The sequence below is a fragment of the Acipenser ruthenus genome, chromosome 20 (assembly GCF_902713425.1).
Source record: "Acipenser ruthenus chromosome 20, fAciRut3.2 maternal haplotype, whole genome shotgun sequence".
Classification (NCBI taxonomy): Eukaryota; Metazoa; Chordata; class Actinopteri; order Acipenseriformes; family Acipenseridae; genus Acipenser; species Acipenser ruthenus.
Genome location: NC_081208.1, coordinates 3,867,100 through 3,885,547, shown reverse-complemented (window position 1 = coordinate 3,885,547; position 18,448 = coordinate 3,867,100). Strand labels below are relative to the sequence as shown.

Here is an 18,448-nt window from a genome sequence, read left to right as displayed (position 1 = left end):
AAGGGAGCAGAAAACCAACTTACTACAGGACCGATTTATTCAGGTCTCTGCACTAAAGTGCAATCTCCAAAGAAAAATCTTAACTGGCAGTGTTACAAAACTGGAAACACAGACCTTAGTTGTACCTTAATTGAACCTTCTTGCTTGTTAATTATTTAAAACCTTAACAGTTCTCTTTCAAGGAAAATGGCACAAAGCGCAATTGATAAATGAGCAAGTTTTTTCTGTTCTGGTTTCTCCAAAACCATACAATGTGTTCAGTCAACAGTTATAAAGGTTGCAGGTTGTAACGATCCCTGTATCTTATAAGGGATTGGTCAGAGAGCATACTGGCCTCTTTAAGAGATTGGTCAGTGAGAATGCTGACCCTGTGCTTGCTCTGCCCACTCAGCCTGTGTGGTTGTTGATCAGAGAGAGAGAGAGTGACAGCGTGTTTGCTGTACCAAATCTATTTATTTAAACAGAAACCTTCAGATATAAATCTCATTTAAAAGGTGTCCTGGCAGGGGAAGACGGCAAGACATATCATTATAAAATCAATGTCAAAAGTAGACAAAGCATTCTTACTGAGACATGGTGCAGGATTGGTTGGCACTGTGAATAATTCTGGTTTGTTTATCAGTGATGAAAAGGAGAAGGAAGGTGTACACACGTTATTCACTTCTACATTTTAACTGGCTCTACTTCTCAAATTCTGAACGTCCCACAAGCCTAGGGGAAACGCTCGTCCAAAAATTGAGAAGTTAATCTCAAAGTGCAAGTCGTGTTTGCTTATTGTTGTTGGTGTTTTAGCTCTGTTAATATATAACACTCAGGGCAACATTAACAGAACTTTTACATTGATACATAATACACAAAGCTGACCCAATTCAAGTGCAATATCAGAGGTTGCATGAATATCTCATGCATAGAGCATGTGAGGGATCAATGGGTTCATTTCAGCAATTTTCTGTTTTGACTTTCAGAGTGATGTATAGAGCAGCTTTTGATCCCTTTATACCCTGCCAGGATAATCTAGTACGGTTTTCTACATGTAGCTCATTGCTAAAATCCACACTATTCTGAATAAGGTCCATTCTTAGGAATACAGAGCTTTTTGAAACTAGCTTTTTTATCATTACTAGTTGTACATACAGTACAGGAGTAGCTGATTTGCACATATCCTTTTATAGTTAGGGTTGGTCTTGTTTTTAACACACTAGGGGATTTCTCAGGATGTCTTATGAGTTCTAATTGTAGAATGTTGTGCCTGCAGGATTGCCCCCTTGCCTGGGTGAACACCATGGTGTTTGACTATAAGGACCAGCTGAAGACTGGAGATGTCTCCTTGTATACCTGGCCATCTGTCCCAGGTACAGGATAGCACTAAGTAGCAATTCAACACAGCATGGACTGTGGGGATTTCAAAAGGTGTGCTCCTGTCCAAAACGATTCTCTGGGGAGAAAAGTGTTAGAAGAACATAAGAGAAGTTTAATCAAGACTCGTCCCTTGTTAGCACACCACCCACCTCTACTAGGGGGATTTAATTTAAAAGCACAGAGTCTAGGTTTTTTATTTTAAGTGTTCCCAGTTCCTACTACATCACCTGGTAGGCTATTCCTTGCATTTATAACTAGCTGTGTAAAATAGTGCTTCCTACCTATGAAGGATGTTGTAGACATTTATTAGTAATAAAAAAGGGTGTAGCAATGAGCAGGCAGTTATCATACAGTAATTCCTTGTCCTCATCTTTAGAGGTTTTATATTGGACCCTTAAACTGAAGTGATAATTTCAGCTTCTTCTGACGGTACCCTGTTTCGTTGGCAGATGATAAAGGTGATCTTCTGAACCCTATGGGTACTGTAGAGAGCAATCCCAACACAGACAGCACTGCGTCTCTCACGATACGCTTTGCCAACGTCAGACCGCACCCCATTTACTACCCCTCCTCTGATAAGGTATGTATGTCTAACGTAATGTTTTTATTAATATTGATAGCATGAGTCTCGCTGTTGATAACAAATGTATACTGTAGGCGTATTTCCTAATCGGTTACTATCATACTTGTGAACGGGTGGAATAGAAAATACATTTGGACATGCATTAAGTATCAATGTAGATCATAACTTTTGAGAATAACAAGAATAATAATATGCTTTCAGTTTTATTTGTCCTGTTTCACTGTCTTCTAGATTTTTGAACTGGGCAGGAATGGGAAGCATGTGAGATCAACGGACGAGGAGGTCAGTGCTGCGCTACACAGAGCAGAGCATGCAGAGTGTGCTTAACAAAGAATTCGAACCCCTGGTCAGAGGGCCCTAGAGCTTGAGTTCTCACATTATTTTTAAACGCAGTCGCATTTCTAAGTAAACCTCTTCTGCGAGTGGATATGTAAAAATAATTTCATGTCACGTCTTTTTTAACACCCTTGATGAAGTGGGTGCTGTGCAATGCATCATTCTTGGAAATACCAGGCAGGACAAGATATAACAGATAAATACATAGGGTGCTTTTGTTTTTATCTGTGTTGTAGACGATCTTTAAACATTCATGTGTAAACTGCTTATCTTTTCTTCTTTGCTTTCTCCTCACGAATGTGGGCGAAAGTTTGTGAATTTGTTTATTTTATCTCCGTTGCTGTTTAGATAAAGTTCAGTCGAACTTTAGCTTAAGGACCTGTAACGTCTGTCTTTCAAAGGTGTTGACGCTTATTAATAAATATCTTATATAATAATATCTTATTATTAATAGCAGTCTAATATTGTTTATACCAGCTTGTATAACACTATTATAGACGCGTTATTACTGCGACATTATTCCTTTAATAAGATATCTAAAATTATTCATCAATTACTATATTAGCTTCACATTAAAAACAACTTTGACATTTTGATTTCTTTTTGCTCTGATTTTCCACAGCAACGAAAACTGAGAGAAATTGTAGAAAATAAAAACTATACAGAGATCTTTGAAGACGACAAAGAAATTCTGTGGAAGCTGCGCTATGAGGTCCGGGACCTGCACCCTGAGAATTTAGCCAAGCTCTTACTGATCACGAAATGGAACAGGCACGAGGATGTGGCACAGGTACAGTATCTTCCAGGGATTGCATTTCAGTTCGAGAGCAGTCCTTCAGACCTGGTACAGCAGGAAGCCACAACTACTAATGCAATAGTCTTTGCAGCCATTGTTTGTTTGATCGAAACCACACAGACACACACATACAGAATCCTGCATGCCCAACGATAAGCTACAAAAAAGCCATATAAAACAAAAATGATGTCATTCATGTAACAACAAAGACATCCTCATAACCAGATTGCTGCAGCAACAGCAATGTTTGAGTGGCATTGAAGAGCTGAAGGTTTGAGATGCCAGGTGTGCTTGGTTCATTTCATTAGCCCTACACAGAAAATCACCTCTGATGTGTTACTATGGGCTAAATTTAAAATGTGTCCGGGCATCAATCTTCAATAGCATAGATTCTTAGAAATTGTGTCATTTCCTTTTTAACAATGTGGCACCCAGTCTATTATAAAACAGAGCTGTCTTGCTGACAGTAGGGCAGGACTCTGATAAAAAACTGCATGAAAAAATCCATCCTCCCTTTTCACCATAAATAAATAAATAGATAATAGATAGATAGGTAGATAACATACATTAAAAATACCCTGTATTGAAACGCAAAGCTAAATTCAACATGGGGACGTTTCAGATACTTGCACAGTGTCTGTGTAAGGTAAGGTGGTTGCCTCATTCAGATGAGTCTCAAAGTCTGGTTGAACACAATTGGTAAACTGTTAGCAACTAATACAGTACTGAAGACCTTTTGAGAGCCTATCAAACTCTGTATCCTTTATGGCAGTACAAAACTGTTTGGGGGGAGGGATAGTCCACAGCACACAACATGCCACCTTCCTAATTAACAAGGAAAAAAAAAATATATATATATATATATATATATATATATATATATATATATATATATATATATATATATATATATATATCCCAGTTGTTTACAGAGCATTTCTTTGAAATACGTGCATTTGAAAACCACATTATCGCCCTTGCTGCCAGCCCTTGGTTACAAAAAGTTTCTCTCTTCAGGGGGGCAAAGTTCTGTCTGTATTCAAGCGACCTACATAATGGGTTCCTATGTACATTTCTGATTCACTTGAGCTGTGAGCAGGTGTTCTAAACTGCCCAGGTAGATAATACAACTGCCTTTAACGGTGTTAATCAATAGCATATTCTGTGTGACGTTTAGGAAAGACATGTATAACTTGGAGATTGTACTGAAAAAACACATTGAAATATATGCTCTGCGTCCTGTACTTGAGCAAACTATCTGCTTTGCAAGCAGCTGATGAACTTTTACCTGTACATCATCATATTTGCCTTTTCCTGTTTTGAAGACAAAAAAAAAAAAAAAAAAAAAAAAGATAATCTTATGTCTGTGTTGTTAAAATACAGAGAGCTGTTTGTTTTGTTAGCTCTGGCAGTCTGAAACGTCCCATCCTACAAATGCCATTGCTTTTTTAATCAGAGTGGATCTGCAATGCCTTTATGGGTTCCTGGGTAGCACAGTGGATGCTTTTTGGATATGTGGATATGAATGATGTAGTGGAATTTCTAGTTATGTTTCTGCACTGACTGTTCTAAAAGAGAATGCAGCAGGACAACCAGCCCCCCCTGACTAACGCTGCTGCTTCCCAGAAAGCTCAGCGTTACTCTCGGAAGCCTTATTCAGAGGAGGGCGGAGTCTGATCAGGGAGACTGATGTAACTAAAGGCAGCTCTGGAATGTGTTTGTTTGCTGGTAATTCATTTCATCACGTCGTTTCATTTAGTAGCGTGGTTGCTGACGCACTTTAGGAAGCCTGGCTTGGACCTTGCTTGTTTGAACCCAGATCTTTGCTATTAACCGTTAGCTGGCAAATAATCAAACTCAATAGATTTAGAAGATAAACTATATGCAGCTGTGCAAATCCATATTGTAGTGTAGAACTGATATGATTTTAAATATATTGCTTTGATATGAGTTTAAATGTATTAAATATGCTGTTTTTTTATTGCAAGGGTACATTTTGGCAAATGCCTTTATCAGCGTAATTATGTCACCTCATTATTTATTTTAAAGAGGTTTCAAAGCTATGGAGTATTTTCTCTTTTTATTTTTATTCAACCTAGTTTTTATTCTTGACAATGATCTGTATGCTGTTGTGTCGCCTGTTTGTCACAGATGACCTGCCTTTTGCAAGATTGGCCCGATCTTTCTCCCTGGCATGCACTGGAGCTATTAGACTACAGCTTTCCTGACCGCAATGTCAGGTCCTTCACTGTCAGGTGTTTAAAAAAGCTAAGGTAAGGTGGCTCTTCACTCGCTCACAATGCTTAAATTCATTTGAAAGTTTGTTCCAAGAAAAATCTTCCAGCAGACTTGAGAGAGTGTGTTTGACACAGTTGCGATGTGCTTTAAAATGTATGATTCCTTCTGGAATCATATGTGTTAAATACATGCCATGCATGGAAAAGACACAGCTGGAATCCTTCAGAGCAGTGATTCACAAACCCGGTCCTGAGGACCCCCTGTGTCTGCTGGTTTTCATTCCAACTGAGCTCTCAATTACTTAACTAGACCCTTCATTGAACTGATCATTTGCTAAATTAGACCTTTTTAATTGTTTTCAGCTTTTACAAGCTGCAGAGTTCAAGTTACTTATAAAATGTTATAGCTAACTTGAGCTATAAACAGTTAAAAAGGTCTAATTAAGCAAAGTATAATCAGTACTGACACTGTGCACTGACTGTGTGTACAGTGCTTCCCAATCAAAACACTGGAAATGATCTCATCTCAAAACTTTAAACCGGTTGTGGTCGTTTCTAATCTGGATTGTCATCTCAGTCAGTGTTTGAGGCTAACCTGTACTTTTCATTCAAGAGAATGGCTTTGCCACCAGAGGGCTGTGTGGGGTTTACTGTACAGAAGCCCCCCTTTTTGTTATGTTCTTCTCCTCATTGCTTTCTCTCTTCCTCTCTGCAGAGACGATGAGCTGCTGCAGTATTTGCTGCAGCTGGTGCAGGTACTGAAATACGAATCCTATCTAGATTGTGATCTCACCAGGTTTCTACTGGAAAGAGCTCTGGCCAATAGGAAAATCGGACACTTCTTGTTTTGGCATCTCAGGTAAGGAACCAGCTTTGTTGTTTTTGCATTTGGGGTGGTAACGGATCAAACGTACTGTAAAACACAGGACAGCCAGCAAGCATTCTGCAATGTCCCCCCTTCTGCTGGAATTCCATTCGTGTACAGAGAATGGGTTGCCTCTCTAGCTGTTGCATTGTCACTTATTGCCGTTCCCTTTCAGGTCAGAAATGCACGTCCCGTCTGTGTCTTTGCGGTTCGGTCTCATTTTGGAAGCATATTGCCGCAGCAGTTCTCATCATATGAAATTGTTGATAAAGCAGGTAAGAAGACAGCGGCTGTTCTTCAAAAACAATACCCGATGTCTTTAGATATCAGCTCAGATGAGTTTTATACACTAGGTATGTATATAATATATATATATATATATATATATATATATATATATATATATATATATATATATATATATATATATATATATATATATATATATATTTATTTATATTTATTTATTTACTGAGTACTGTTTGTGTCTCTTTTCTTCCTTTAAGAACGAAGCTCTTAACAAAATGAAGTCTTTGAATGACTTTGTGAAATCCAGCTCGCTGAAAACGACACACATCCATACGAGGGACGTGATGCGCTTGTACATGAAGCAGGACACCTACATGGAAGCTCTGACTGACGTGGTGTCTCCTCTCAACCCAAACTTCATCCTCGCAGATATCTGGTACGCAGTCTTAGTGCTGGCATGTCATTAGCCACTGCGTGGTACCTACAGCACAGCCTCACTGCTTCCTATGTGTTTCCCCTTTCCTTTCATACGTTCCTTCTCCGGTTTCGGTTTCCCCACCCTTGACTCACCGGACGTAAGTTATAATGGCATAACTCTCTGATCCTCATTGATTTGAAAACAGAATTACAGGGAGTTGATCTGATAGGTAATGTTGGTCAACGACATGTTTACTTCTTGGCAAATTCACCTTCTGTGCTGCCATCTAGTGAAAGTTCACAGAAGGAGGCTGTGTGAACCAGTGGTTAAAGAAAAGGGCATGTAACCAGGAGGTCCCCGGTTCAAATCCCGGCTCACTCACTGTATGACCCTGAGCAAGTCACTTAACCTCCTTGTCTTTCGGGTGAGACGTAGTTGTAAGTGACTCTGCAGCTCATGCATAGTTCACACACCCTAGTCTCTGTAAGTATTAACTGTATTCTGACAAATTAAAAATAAACACAGGGCCACTTAATTGTATTGTCTGTTGTTGTATTGCAGCGACCACATCAAGCCCAAAGTACCCTGGTCCCAATAACAAAAGCAATGCCCAACACACATGTTCAGCTTCTTATCATATCTTCTAATGTTCATAATGATAGCTTAATGGCCTACCTGCATTAGTCAGTTAAATCTATTGAAATGTTCAGTCACTGTAGAAACAGACACTGGACACTGGGCATATAGCCACTGTTTTCCGTAGCACAGATTGTGTGTGTGCTTGAATATTATAGTGATGAAATCGATAGCACAGAAATTATGAACTGGGACGTCCTGCACAACAGAGTCTCTCTTTGTGATACCTTTTTGAATGGAGTCAGCTGATCCTGTTTTTACAGACTGCATAGATTTCTTTTTTGTATTGAATGTTTTGGAAGAGCTGTGTTAGAAAAGGGTGATTGTTTAATTACTGATTTATGTTGGCCGGTTTCCTTCAATATCCAGGCAATCTGTTTTAGGAAGCTGTATTAATGAACCCCATCCCTGTTTTGATCAAAAGCGTGGCGAATGCTGAGAGAAAACGCGAAATCATTTTATATTCGTCGTTGATAAAGTTGCCTTTAGATTTACAAAATAAAACTCATGGCGAGGAGTTTGTAGGGGAGATACCACTGGTAATAAAATGATTAAATTCCTGGATTGTCTGGTCAACCAGTAATAAAAATGTATTCTCTTTGTCTACCAGTGCGGAGAAGTGCAAGTTTATGGATTCCAAGATGAAGCCCCTTTGGCTTGTCTACACTAACGAAAAAGTGCAAGGGGAACCGCTGGGAATAATTTTCAAGAACGGCGATGGTAAGAGCTCTCATCGAGCGTGGCTTTTGAAGCTAAATCAGCTGAGACGTTATTGTAGGTCATCTTCTGATACATATTTGATGCACAGTATGAGATATTATGCAGCAGACAGGTGGGTAATATCTCATTGAGACGCTGCGCTTAATTGATTGTAACTTGTCATAATAACGTACTGGATACATTATTAATGCAGCCTATGCATTAGCCCAAATGATAATATCATTGCAAGTGCACGCCATCTCCAGTTAAGTAAAGATTGTAACAGCTTTAACGGCAGGGATAAAATTGAAGTTTCAAGTATTAAACGCAGCACAAACGCCACACGACTACAAATCTCAGTCATCACCAGTTAGCAGAAGCCATCTTCGGTACTGCTTTCTAAAGCATTCAGGAAACATGAATGCAGACTCATGCCTAGGACAGCATTGAGAAATCATTAGTGATGTTTTCTTTCTGTTCTAAGAAGCGGTTCCTGGAGACACACTGCAATGTAAACGGTTGCTTTCACTAACTTCTTATGTTTTGATTTATTTTAGATCTCCGTCAAGATATGTTGACTCTACAAATGATCCAGTTAATGGACGTCCTATGGAAACAAGAAGGACTGGATTTAAGGTGGGAGCTTCTTGAGTTTTAAGAGATAGAAAACGCAGCCAAGGACAGGATTCTTGAAAGCTTACGTCCCAATATTGTGGAGGTGTCCGTAGCTATATCTTAAAAGAGCAGACGTCCAATCATGTTGAGCCTTGGTACTGACATTCCTGCTTACTCATTCTATAGGGTTTCATGGTGAATGGTTCTGACCTGTGATTGGTTTAGCTGTACCTTCAGAACCTTGAATACCAGTTAACCTTCCTTGGGCATTCGTTACAAAAAACAGCCACCAATGACCTTCAGCTCCAGGGTACTGACTCTGCTCTTGAACTCTCATCGCTTGCAGCTTCTCATCTCTTTGGTCTATCAGGAGTGGGTGCTGTAAGCCATGCATTGGGATGGATGTTAAAGCAGGAATAAGTTACTTTTCTGTATATTTATCTAATATAGAATGATTCCTTATGGATGCCTTTCCACTGGTAACAAGACGGGGCTGATTGAGGTGGTCAGTAATTCAGACACCATCGCCAACATCCAGCTGAACAAGAGCAACATGGCAGCCACTGCCGCTTTCAACAAGGACGCCCTGTTAAACTGGCTGAAAACCAAAAACCCTGGGTGAGTAGATTGGCCTGCCTTGCATCACGAGGCAGGATTCCGGATTCTGGACTCTTCTATAGGCAGCAGTGGTGTAGTCGAGCTGGAACGTGTGTAATAGACAAGCTAGGTCACATGACTCTCATTCCCACGTAGCTGTCTGATTCAGTCAGTAGTCCTCTTGATGCAGTGAAAAGAGCATTAGGAACTTCTTCTTTTACGAAGGCTACTTCTTTAAGAAAGCTAGAAATGCTGACGAAGGCGACAGCAGCAGTGCGTCTGTTACGACTGTGGACACAAAAACAAACAAAGCCACTGGCACAGAGGGAGGCAAATAAAGTAAAGCATTCGGACACTGGAAATATTTGTAGAAATGAGTTAAATGCGTTACCTATTAGTATACAAATAGAATGTGAATTTGTGGAATAATTCTTGTTTAAGGAAATCTATATTTTAGTGGCGTTGCGGTAACTTCAGATTTAGGACCACACCGCTGTTTAATGGTAGAATTGTACATCCTGTTTAACACTGGTCTTTATTTGCTATCATGATTAAGGAGAATTAGCTGAGATAATCCAGACAGACATCTGAAGGTCTGTTATACCATGGGCGGTTGGAAAGCATTAAGCCAATTTGAACTGCTTTTTACTCCACAGCAGCAGTTCAAAATAGCCTGCTGACACTCTAACTGGTCTGAATTGGACAAGTTGGGTTTACCATGAAGTAGTATTTATAACTCTGTTTTAAGCACTGTCTCTGTGTGTGTGTGTGCGCGTGTGTGTGTTCGAAATCAGTTTAAGAAATGAGAACAGTTACGCTGGGTTTGCCTGAATTGGGTTAATAAAATGTTGGCAAGGGACAGCGCAGAAATAATGTCTTAATTTGGAGAAGCTGCTGCCTGCTGACCTTTCTTAAATAAATCTGTAAACATGATATTAAACATGAGCAGCTGGCTGGCATTTCTGTCTCGCTCACAGTGTCTGCTGTGCAGCGGAGACACGGTGGATCCTGGGGGGAAATCAGATGATGCTCTGAGATTACGCAGAGAACTCGAATTTCACTGCAACAAGAAATGAAATGTCACATTTCAACGGCACAGTGCCTCTTTGTTAGTTTAATGTTGGAGTTTTTAAGCAGAAATGTATGGAATGGCTATCTGTGGATAAAGCAAGGGTGACAAACTGATAAAGTCAATAGACCATTGTGAGTGGGGGGCAGATGTGCTAATTCATGAATAACAGATGATGATCATGTTATAGGGCAGGGGGGTCCAATCACGGTCCTGGAGGGCTATTCCACTCCAGGTTTAACAGGTAAAATGATACAATGTCTGGATGGAGGTTGTATTGGTTCAATTAAATAACTTAGAACAGGGTTGGGACAAAGACCAGGAGTGGAAGGGTCCATTTTGGACTCCCTTGTTATAGGGTGTGAGAAGAAAAGCCAGATTTGGTTTATTTTTACCCACCAAATTTTCAAAATAAAACCCATTTCAATATTATAAGGTAAACATGAAGATCTCCATTGCTGGTAAAATATGGTTCAGAATGCAAGGTGATGCAGTGCAATTTCAAGTATTGCGTACGTTTTTTTGAATAGCTAAGCCAAAAGCAATTAAATCTAAAAACAGAAAGATAAAAGGATAGGATATCAACCTTGTAATGCCCATTTCTGTACAGCGCTTAGCCACCCATATATATCATTATTTTAAATCCAGCCTCACAAGACACAACTGTTCATAAGCAGTGCATTATGTGTTGTCAGGCAGGAAAAAACAATTGTGTTTCGTACAAGAAACGGAATCTAGTTGCATTTCAGAAATGCGTGGGCATTACAGAGTTAAATGCAGATCTTTCATACTCGATACAGGGAACATATTTTCCATGCATAGCCTAAAATGAACAAGGACCCCAGGGCAATAAGTGTAGCACAGTGCCATGCTTTATTACAAATAAGGCTCATAATATAAGTGTAAAAATGATAATTAAACTGGATCAATCACTGATGCACAAAACACTTAAACCTTTTCAGATTGGAGCCCAGCATGATGTTCTGTGTCCCTTAAGAGAGCGGTGTAGAACTATTACATATAAAAATGCATCCGGAGCAGTTTATTTCTGTTCTAAGTTTTACAATACTAGATGAAGGGCAGCTCCAGTCCAGATGAACCTTCATACTTACTGCATGCTGTTGGGCAGAGCAGAGAGGGCTTGGACTCAGGGAGTAAAACCTTCAGCTGACAAGTGAAGTTGCTTTTGTGTTTTTTATGTCAGAAGAGCACATCAGCAATTTGTAATGACCTAGATTTTGGCTCTGCTGGGAAGTGCCAAAGCAAATTGTTTTTGTTGCCCACCGCTTGTTCCCCTGTAACAATGCAATCCTCATTTGGTTTACTTGGCGCAGTCTGTAGTGACACTGTATTTACTCGCACAGTAGTTCAGTAACACAGCTGTAACTGTGTGTATGTAATTGATCCAAGTTCCATTTGGAATTGCATAAAGCAGTTACTGCACCAGTAGCTGCAGAAGCAAGGGTAAGTCAGGTGGATGGAATGCTGTTCTTTGAACCCGTTGCCTGTGTTTTCTGTTGTACAGGGACGCACTGGATCAGGCAGTTGAGGAATTCACTCTCTCCTGCGCTGGTTACTGTGTAGCTACTTACGTTCTGGGAATAGGAGATCGCCACAGTGACAATATAATGATCAGGGAAAACGGACAGGTATCATTTGTATAATTATTGGATTAATACTTTGTTTAATGAGCGAGTTCTCAAATAAATGTAGTGTGGTTATTACGCCACAAGAGGGCAGTATAACTTAAATGTGAGCCCTCGTTCATCTGATACCCTTTTCTGATGGGAGATACAATTTTCATCCTGATAGTTAACAGCTTTAGTCAAGTCACTCTTTAATGGTGCCACTATAAATGCCGTTTTGGAATGTTTAATAGTGCTAATGTAACAGGGGCGTGGGTGTGTGTGACTCGGTGAACCAGACTATTTATACAGGGGTGTATGCTGATGGTGCAATTACAGTTGTTTTTTTTTTTTTCTCAGCTGTTCCACATTGACTTCGGCCACTTTCTTGGGAACTTCAAGAGCAAGTTTGGCATCAACAGGGAGCGGGTGCCGTTCATTTTGACGTACGACTTCGTTCATGTCATACAGCAAGGGAGAACCAACAACAGCGAGAAATTCGAGAGGTAAAATCATAGTTTGCAATTTGCCCTGCACTAAAAACAAGGTTTCTCTTATCTCAAATAAGAGAACAGATTTAAGAGCAGTTACAGTGTACAGTGGTATTTAACAGCACCTGTGTATATATGAACTATGTATTTAAATAGCTCCTGTTTTAATAGAGGTTATGGAACGCATGACTGCAGCTCATACAGTATTGTATTTGCATGCTAATCACGTGCTGCTTGCTCCTATTAGGTTCCGGGATTACTGTGAAGAGGCCTATAAGATTCTCTGCAGGAACGGGACTCTGTTTGTCAACCTGTTTGCGTTGACGAGGGCCGCTGGTCTGCCAGAGCTCAGCTGCTCCAAGGATATCCAGTACCTCAAGGTAAGGACATGTAATTGCTGTGTGGAGCACCTTTTATCTGACCAGCGAATACAGTATTAGATCTCGACGGGCTCCCATGTAAACCAGAGCTTGAATTCTTCCAACAGGTCATGGGTTAAAACCATGTAAAAATTGCATTCTTACACGAAGCTTATACAGGGTTAACAGGAGACTCAATAAATGACAGGAATGGATTGCATAGGCATGATGACATCATACAGAGTTGATGTTTGGAGGTTGGGGCTTGCAGTGGTGGATCAGTCCCATTCTGCTGATCTGTCTTTGTATTAGTGCTGCACTATTGAGATGTGCCTGTGCTGGCCCTGTGGGCACAAAGTGAATATTCTGCAATACATTGCTCCCCCTGGTGGTGACTTTACTGCAGGAGCCCTAAAGAGTCTATTTGGACATGTAAAGTTTTTGGATGTTTTAATAATAATAATAATCTTTTGCAAAATATACCGTCTGTTACCAGTAATTGTGGGTGTGGTGCATTATATGCTGCTTGTCTGTGCTATTTTACATTTTTCTTTAAGGCAAAGTAACATTAACCTTTACTGGGTAATTATGTGAATTACACTTCAATCGGCGAGAGACTGTACAGACACATCCCTGAGTGATGCAGATTCTTAGTATCCGATTTCTAATTCACCCCTTACCTTCTATTTTCTCTCCTCTCTAGGATTCTTTAGCCTTGGGGAAGACTGAAGAAGAAGCCCTTAAACATTTCAAAGAGAAATTTGATGAAGCACTCCGGGAAAGCTGGAAAACCAAAGTGAACTGGATGGCTCATAATGTAGCCAAAGATAACAGATAAACCAGAAAATGAACCATTCTTGGAAAACACAAATCCTGCCATTTTTCTTTCACTCAAGGAATTCAGCTCTCATGTGCAGCTGAAGAGTTATTGAGAAACGATGTAGAAAATCACTGCTTTTCACCACTAAAAACAGCAAAACACAACTTCAGAAGAACATGCAATATATATATATATATATATATATATATATATATATATATATATATATATATATATATTTTGTAAGGATGTGTATTTAATGTGTATGTTTTGTATGTTATTTCTTAGCAGTCACAGTGAAGGAGGAGTATGTGAAATAGTCTTTTTGAAACAAAGCGGTACGTCAGAATATCATGGGAGTATTAGCCTCGTACTGTAAAGCGTAACATTTTAAAACACGTATTGTGTTAATATTGTTTGCATCCATGAAGGATGAAGCCAGTTTAAATGGATATTGGTTTGTAATGTGAAGTTTAAAATGCTGCCTTGAGTAGGCAGAGTTCTTTTAAGGCAGTGCACTTTGTTTTTAGTAATCTATTTTCATTTTTGCAATTGCTACACCGAAAAAAAAAAAAAAACAAAAAAAAAACCTCATACTTCTAGCACTTAATTACTTTGATAGGTTTTACCAAATTCATTATTCAATGTGCCTAAATTAATTTTTGGAAGATTTGCTATTTATTTGTAAGTTTATGCAACAAATATATGTATGCTGTAAGAAATGCTTCTTATTAATGTGATCCTGTGCTAGAACTTAGTTAACCATTTAAAGTTATAGCAGGAACTGTAAAATAGTTTTGTTTTCCCTTCCTTAGTTGCATTTAAATTGGCATCTTTTGTTCACTGTTTACCTATTCCACTTGCTCATTCACATTGTGTTTCAATCTTGTAATATTCTATTGCTAGAGCGAACATGGTGAAGAGACCTTGGCTACAAAGGATGAACACTTTAAATGTTTTAGTTATTTGAGCCAAATGGTGTAGCCATTGCAATCGCCTATGTACAAGTGCAATACCAGTTACTGTATATTCATCACCAAGACTTGAATAGAAACATGGCAAGATATGTACTGTTCGAATAGCCTTATCGAAGGCAGCCGTTCAACACGTGGACCTTCACTCTTGTAAATGAAGTACGTGCCTTTGTTTATACCAGGTTACGAAAGCCATTTAAAAAGGGCTGGGTAATGGACTCGAGATGAACATTCCCCATTGCACTAGACCCAGCCTTCATTGAAGAAGCTTGTTTGATTTGAACTCCTGATAACAACAAATGCAATTAATAATCTTTAATTATTGCATTGTTTGTATGTGTGTGTAATATTAAAAAAAAAAAAAAAAAATCTAGTTCTTGCTCTGTATTCAATATATTTAGATTGTTCCCCTTTAGTTTCCACAACACTGAAAATGGTTTGAGATATACCAGCAGTGGAATTATCAGCTGAGGATTTACAAAAACGTAGGCACTCCCTCCTTAGGAGGCTTCATTAAAGCAGATAATAATGAAACAAGGGTCTGCCGACTGTTTCCAACTTTGACTTGTGTACAGGGCATGCTGCCGATTCAATGCCTGATCGCAGAGGTCCTGCACAATGCATTTGCATCTGTCTTGCTATAAAAAAAAGGCAACTCAAGCTTGTACAAAGGCAAATGGCTGTAACTGTTGATCATTAAAAACAACCAGTCTTGCCTTTCAGGTTTTTTTCTATATATATAAAGTATATATATATATACATGCTTTAAAAACAAGCAATTTGTTAAAATAAGCGTTTGCAAAGGCTGCGTGTTGGTCATACAAACATTTATTCTGGTCAGGTACTAGAACACGTATGTTTCATATTGCCCCGGATACTGAAGTAGGCAAGACACCTACATAACATAGGATTTACAACTGGAAATTTATTGGAGCTTAAGAGACTGTTCAAAAGTGACCTATCACCATATACAGATCTGTAAGTTTATACCCACATTGGCTACATACAGCATTAACAAGTTTACATCCTTTCAGCATTAGCTTTTCAAAACATGATCATTTTAGTCTAAATACAATATCTAAAAAGTAAATGGAAAAGACTTCATTCTTGTACACATCAACATGACACAAGACAGACCATTAAAAGTTACACTTCTGATAAAAACTAGCAGTTTCTCATTACAACATAAACATTAAAAATTAAATTTAAAAAATTTCCCAGATTAAAATCTAGCATTTCAAAAACTAAAACAAACCACAAAACTGCTTGCGTGAGTTTTGGTACAGTTAATGAGTTGTGAAAGGCAAAAGGCACTCCCAACACCAACAGAAGCAATCCCAATTGAAACGGCCATTTCTCTCCGGTCAGGTCCTAGTTTAAGAGGAGACACAGGCAAATAAGCAGGTCAGTCTGAGCTACTAAAGTAACGCAAACCTTCTTGCTCTGTTTAACATTATACACTTCAAACATTCCCATGCCCTCTGCTACTGTACACGAGGTCATCAGTTTTCATTGGGAAATCGTACTTCTGATTTTGTTATTTTTAATGACAATGGTTTTCAAAAGGCCTCCTACCTTTTATTATCATCTTTCCTTGTGTAAGTTACTAAGAAAAGCAAAGTGGTTCACAATTCTAAAACTGTACTAGCAGAGAAACACAATCTAGTTTTCCCCATCGTCTTTGCCCCCATCGTGTTAAATTTGTCATTCATAAACATACATTTACATTACTTATTTACCCAGTAATTGATTACATTTACAATGCATTTCCTCAACCTCATCTCCACTGCATTCCTGCTCTTCGAAACATATACCTAGCTTTGAGCACTAGAGGTTTAGTCATTTCAGCAAACATATAATCCAGTTCCAGTAAAAATATTTAGAAATGGGGAGGCAGAAAGTTTAAAAAAAAACAAATATCCCTAACTTGATCCACAAAACGTTCCAATTTCATTTGTATACTTTAATATTACCAGGACAAAAAACAAGTTTACCAAATGTAAACAAATAGCTTAAAACAACTGCAGTACAGTTCAATGTACAATAAACTATTGGAAATGCAGCTCGATCCACAACTGGTCCTTTGTTTTCAAAAGCATCTCAAAAACCCTTTCCCCATATTAAATATCTGGCAGCATCCAAGCCTGTCCATCTTCTATGTAAAGGAAAAGAGGCAACTGCCAGGCTGATACTCCAAGATGTAGTGACCAGGTTCAATTAGTCAGAGCAGGTTGAATAAGCACAAGAATCGAGCTGTAGAGATTCACGTAAAAACAATGTAGCCAGTTTATAAAGTTACAGGAACAAGACAGCGCTTGCTTCACAGACAGACTGGGATCAAAAACAATTAGTATGCAACATTTTTTAAAAATGCAGCCTCTACTGAAATTAACATGGGCTTTAATAACATGTTAAAAAATAAAACATTTTATATTTACGCATGCCCCAGAATAACATGTCTGCTTAATTAAAAAAAATAAATAGGGGAGAAAAAGCAATCGGGTGCTGAATAAAGTGTAGCCACATATTTCCCACCCCCCAAAAACAAAAACTACACATTTTCATAGAAACCTCTGCACTTTTCATGGGTTTCTTTCCCCTGATGCAAGCATTATACAAGCATGAAAGAAGAGCTTTGACAGTTTTGGAGCATGCTATAGTCATGGTGACATAATGCTACAGTACATACTGCATCTGTGACAAAATCTTCAGTTTACATATTGGACCCCCATATTTAATCCCAGTCTTATCTACCACAATGACTAATTACACAATTTAATTATATTTACAAGTTTTTTGTTTTTTTTTTCCCTCCTCTACATAACCTTTTGCCACTTTTCTCATGCACTAAAAAGGAGAAATTCTGTAATGAACAGACTGAAACTAAGCTTATTCGCTTTCTTTTAAATTAAAACAAAAACCCTTCCATCTCACAGAAGAAAACAGTAAAGACCAAAGCTGCTCGGTGAGCAAACAGGATGTTCTGAAATTCGTGTGCCATGCCTACCATTCAGCTGAGATGACATGAAGAAAAGTGCAAGGTGATTCCCTACATAGCATAAAAAAAAAATAATAATCTGGTGGCCAGGGCAAACATTTTGTACAGCTACATTAAAAAAAAAAATTCTGATGCTCCTAATATGGCAACTAAACTAACTACTAAAGGTTCTAGGAATATCTGCCACGTCAAAATAAGCCTTGGCCACTAGAAGCTTAAGCAGCAATGCCAGCCACCACAGAATTCATTTTTTTTTTTCTTTACACTATGGGTCCTTGGGAACAATGGAGTGGATAGACAGTGGTCCTGGAAAGCATGGATCTCCTGTGGACTCAGTAGGTGAGGGTGGAGTCATCCCACTCCAGCTGCTGCTGTCGGTTGACGTTCTGTTGGTCCTCTTGCTCTCCCTCTTCCTCCTCGCTGCTCTCAGACTCCGCGCTAGTGATGTCGTCTTCCTCCTCTCCGTCCTCGCTCTCCTCCTCTTCCTCTTCCTCCTCCTCCTCCTCCTCCTCACTGCTGTGCTGGTCCTCATAGGTCTGGAATGGTGATTAATAAAATTGGTTTATTGTGCCAGGATTTCTGACATTCAGCAATTCTTTCATTTTAAAAAGGCATATCGCTGTGGGTAACAGAATTAGTGCAGCCATCTGAAAATCGTTTGTGGTAGAGATCAAAATCTCGCTGTACATTAAGTTTAATTTAAAAATGAATTGGGGTTTACC

General features: G+C 39.0%; 2 protein-coding genes across 7 annotated transcripts in view; one reads left to right on the top strand and one right to left on the bottom strand.

Moving 5' to 3' along the window:
- The window catches only part of LOC117425425 (phosphatidylinositol 4,5-bisphosphate 3-kinase catalytic subunit delta isoform-like), a 51,237-nt gene extending 35,872 nt beyond the window's left edge, over window positions 1-15,365 (top strand). For all 3 annotated transcript variants that reach the window (XM_058993196.1, XM_058993198.1, XM_058993197.1), the window contains 15 exons: window positions 1,256-1,352; window positions 1,809-1,939; window positions 2,174-2,224; window positions 2,901-3,068; window positions 5,226-5,347; window positions 6,027-6,170; window positions 6,352-6,451; window positions 6,683-6,861; window positions 8,090-8,199; window positions 8,736-8,814; window positions 9,244-9,411; window positions 11,985-12,108; window positions 12,445-12,590; window positions 12,823-12,955; window positions 13,638-15,365. In XM_058993196.1, coding sequence (XP_058849179.1) covers window positions 1,256-1,352; window positions 1,809-1,939; window positions 2,174-2,224; window positions 2,901-3,068; window positions 5,226-5,347; window positions 6,027-6,170; window positions 6,352-6,451; window positions 6,683-6,861; window positions 8,090-8,199; window positions 8,736-8,814; window positions 9,244-9,411; window positions 11,985-12,108; window positions 12,445-12,590; window positions 12,823-12,955; window positions 13,638-13,772 — 1,887 coding nt within the window. In that variant the 3' untranslated portion in view covers window positions 13,773-15,365. The remainder of the gene's footprint in view (window positions 1-1,255; window positions 1,353-1,808; window positions 1,940-2,173; window positions 2,225-2,900; window positions 3,069-5,225; window positions 5,348-6,026; window positions 6,171-6,351; window positions 6,452-6,682; window positions 6,862-8,089; window positions 8,200-8,735; window positions 8,815-9,243; window positions 9,412-11,984; window positions 12,109-12,444; window positions 12,591-12,822; window positions 12,956-13,637) is intronic.
- A 173-nt stretch (window positions 15,366-15,538) lies between these two features.
- Window positions 15,539-18,448, bottom strand: part of LOC117425570 (calsyntenin-1-like) — a 28,386-nt gene continuing 25,476 nt past the window's right edge. For all 4 annotated transcript variants that reach the window (XM_034042571.3, XM_058993200.1, XM_058993199.1 and 1 more), the window contains one exon: window positions 15,539-18,262. In XM_034042571.3, coding sequence (XP_033898462.3) covers window positions 18,059-18,262 — 204 coding nt within the window. In that variant the 3' untranslated portion in view covers window positions 15,539-18,058. The remainder of the gene's footprint in view (window positions 18,263-18,448) is intronic.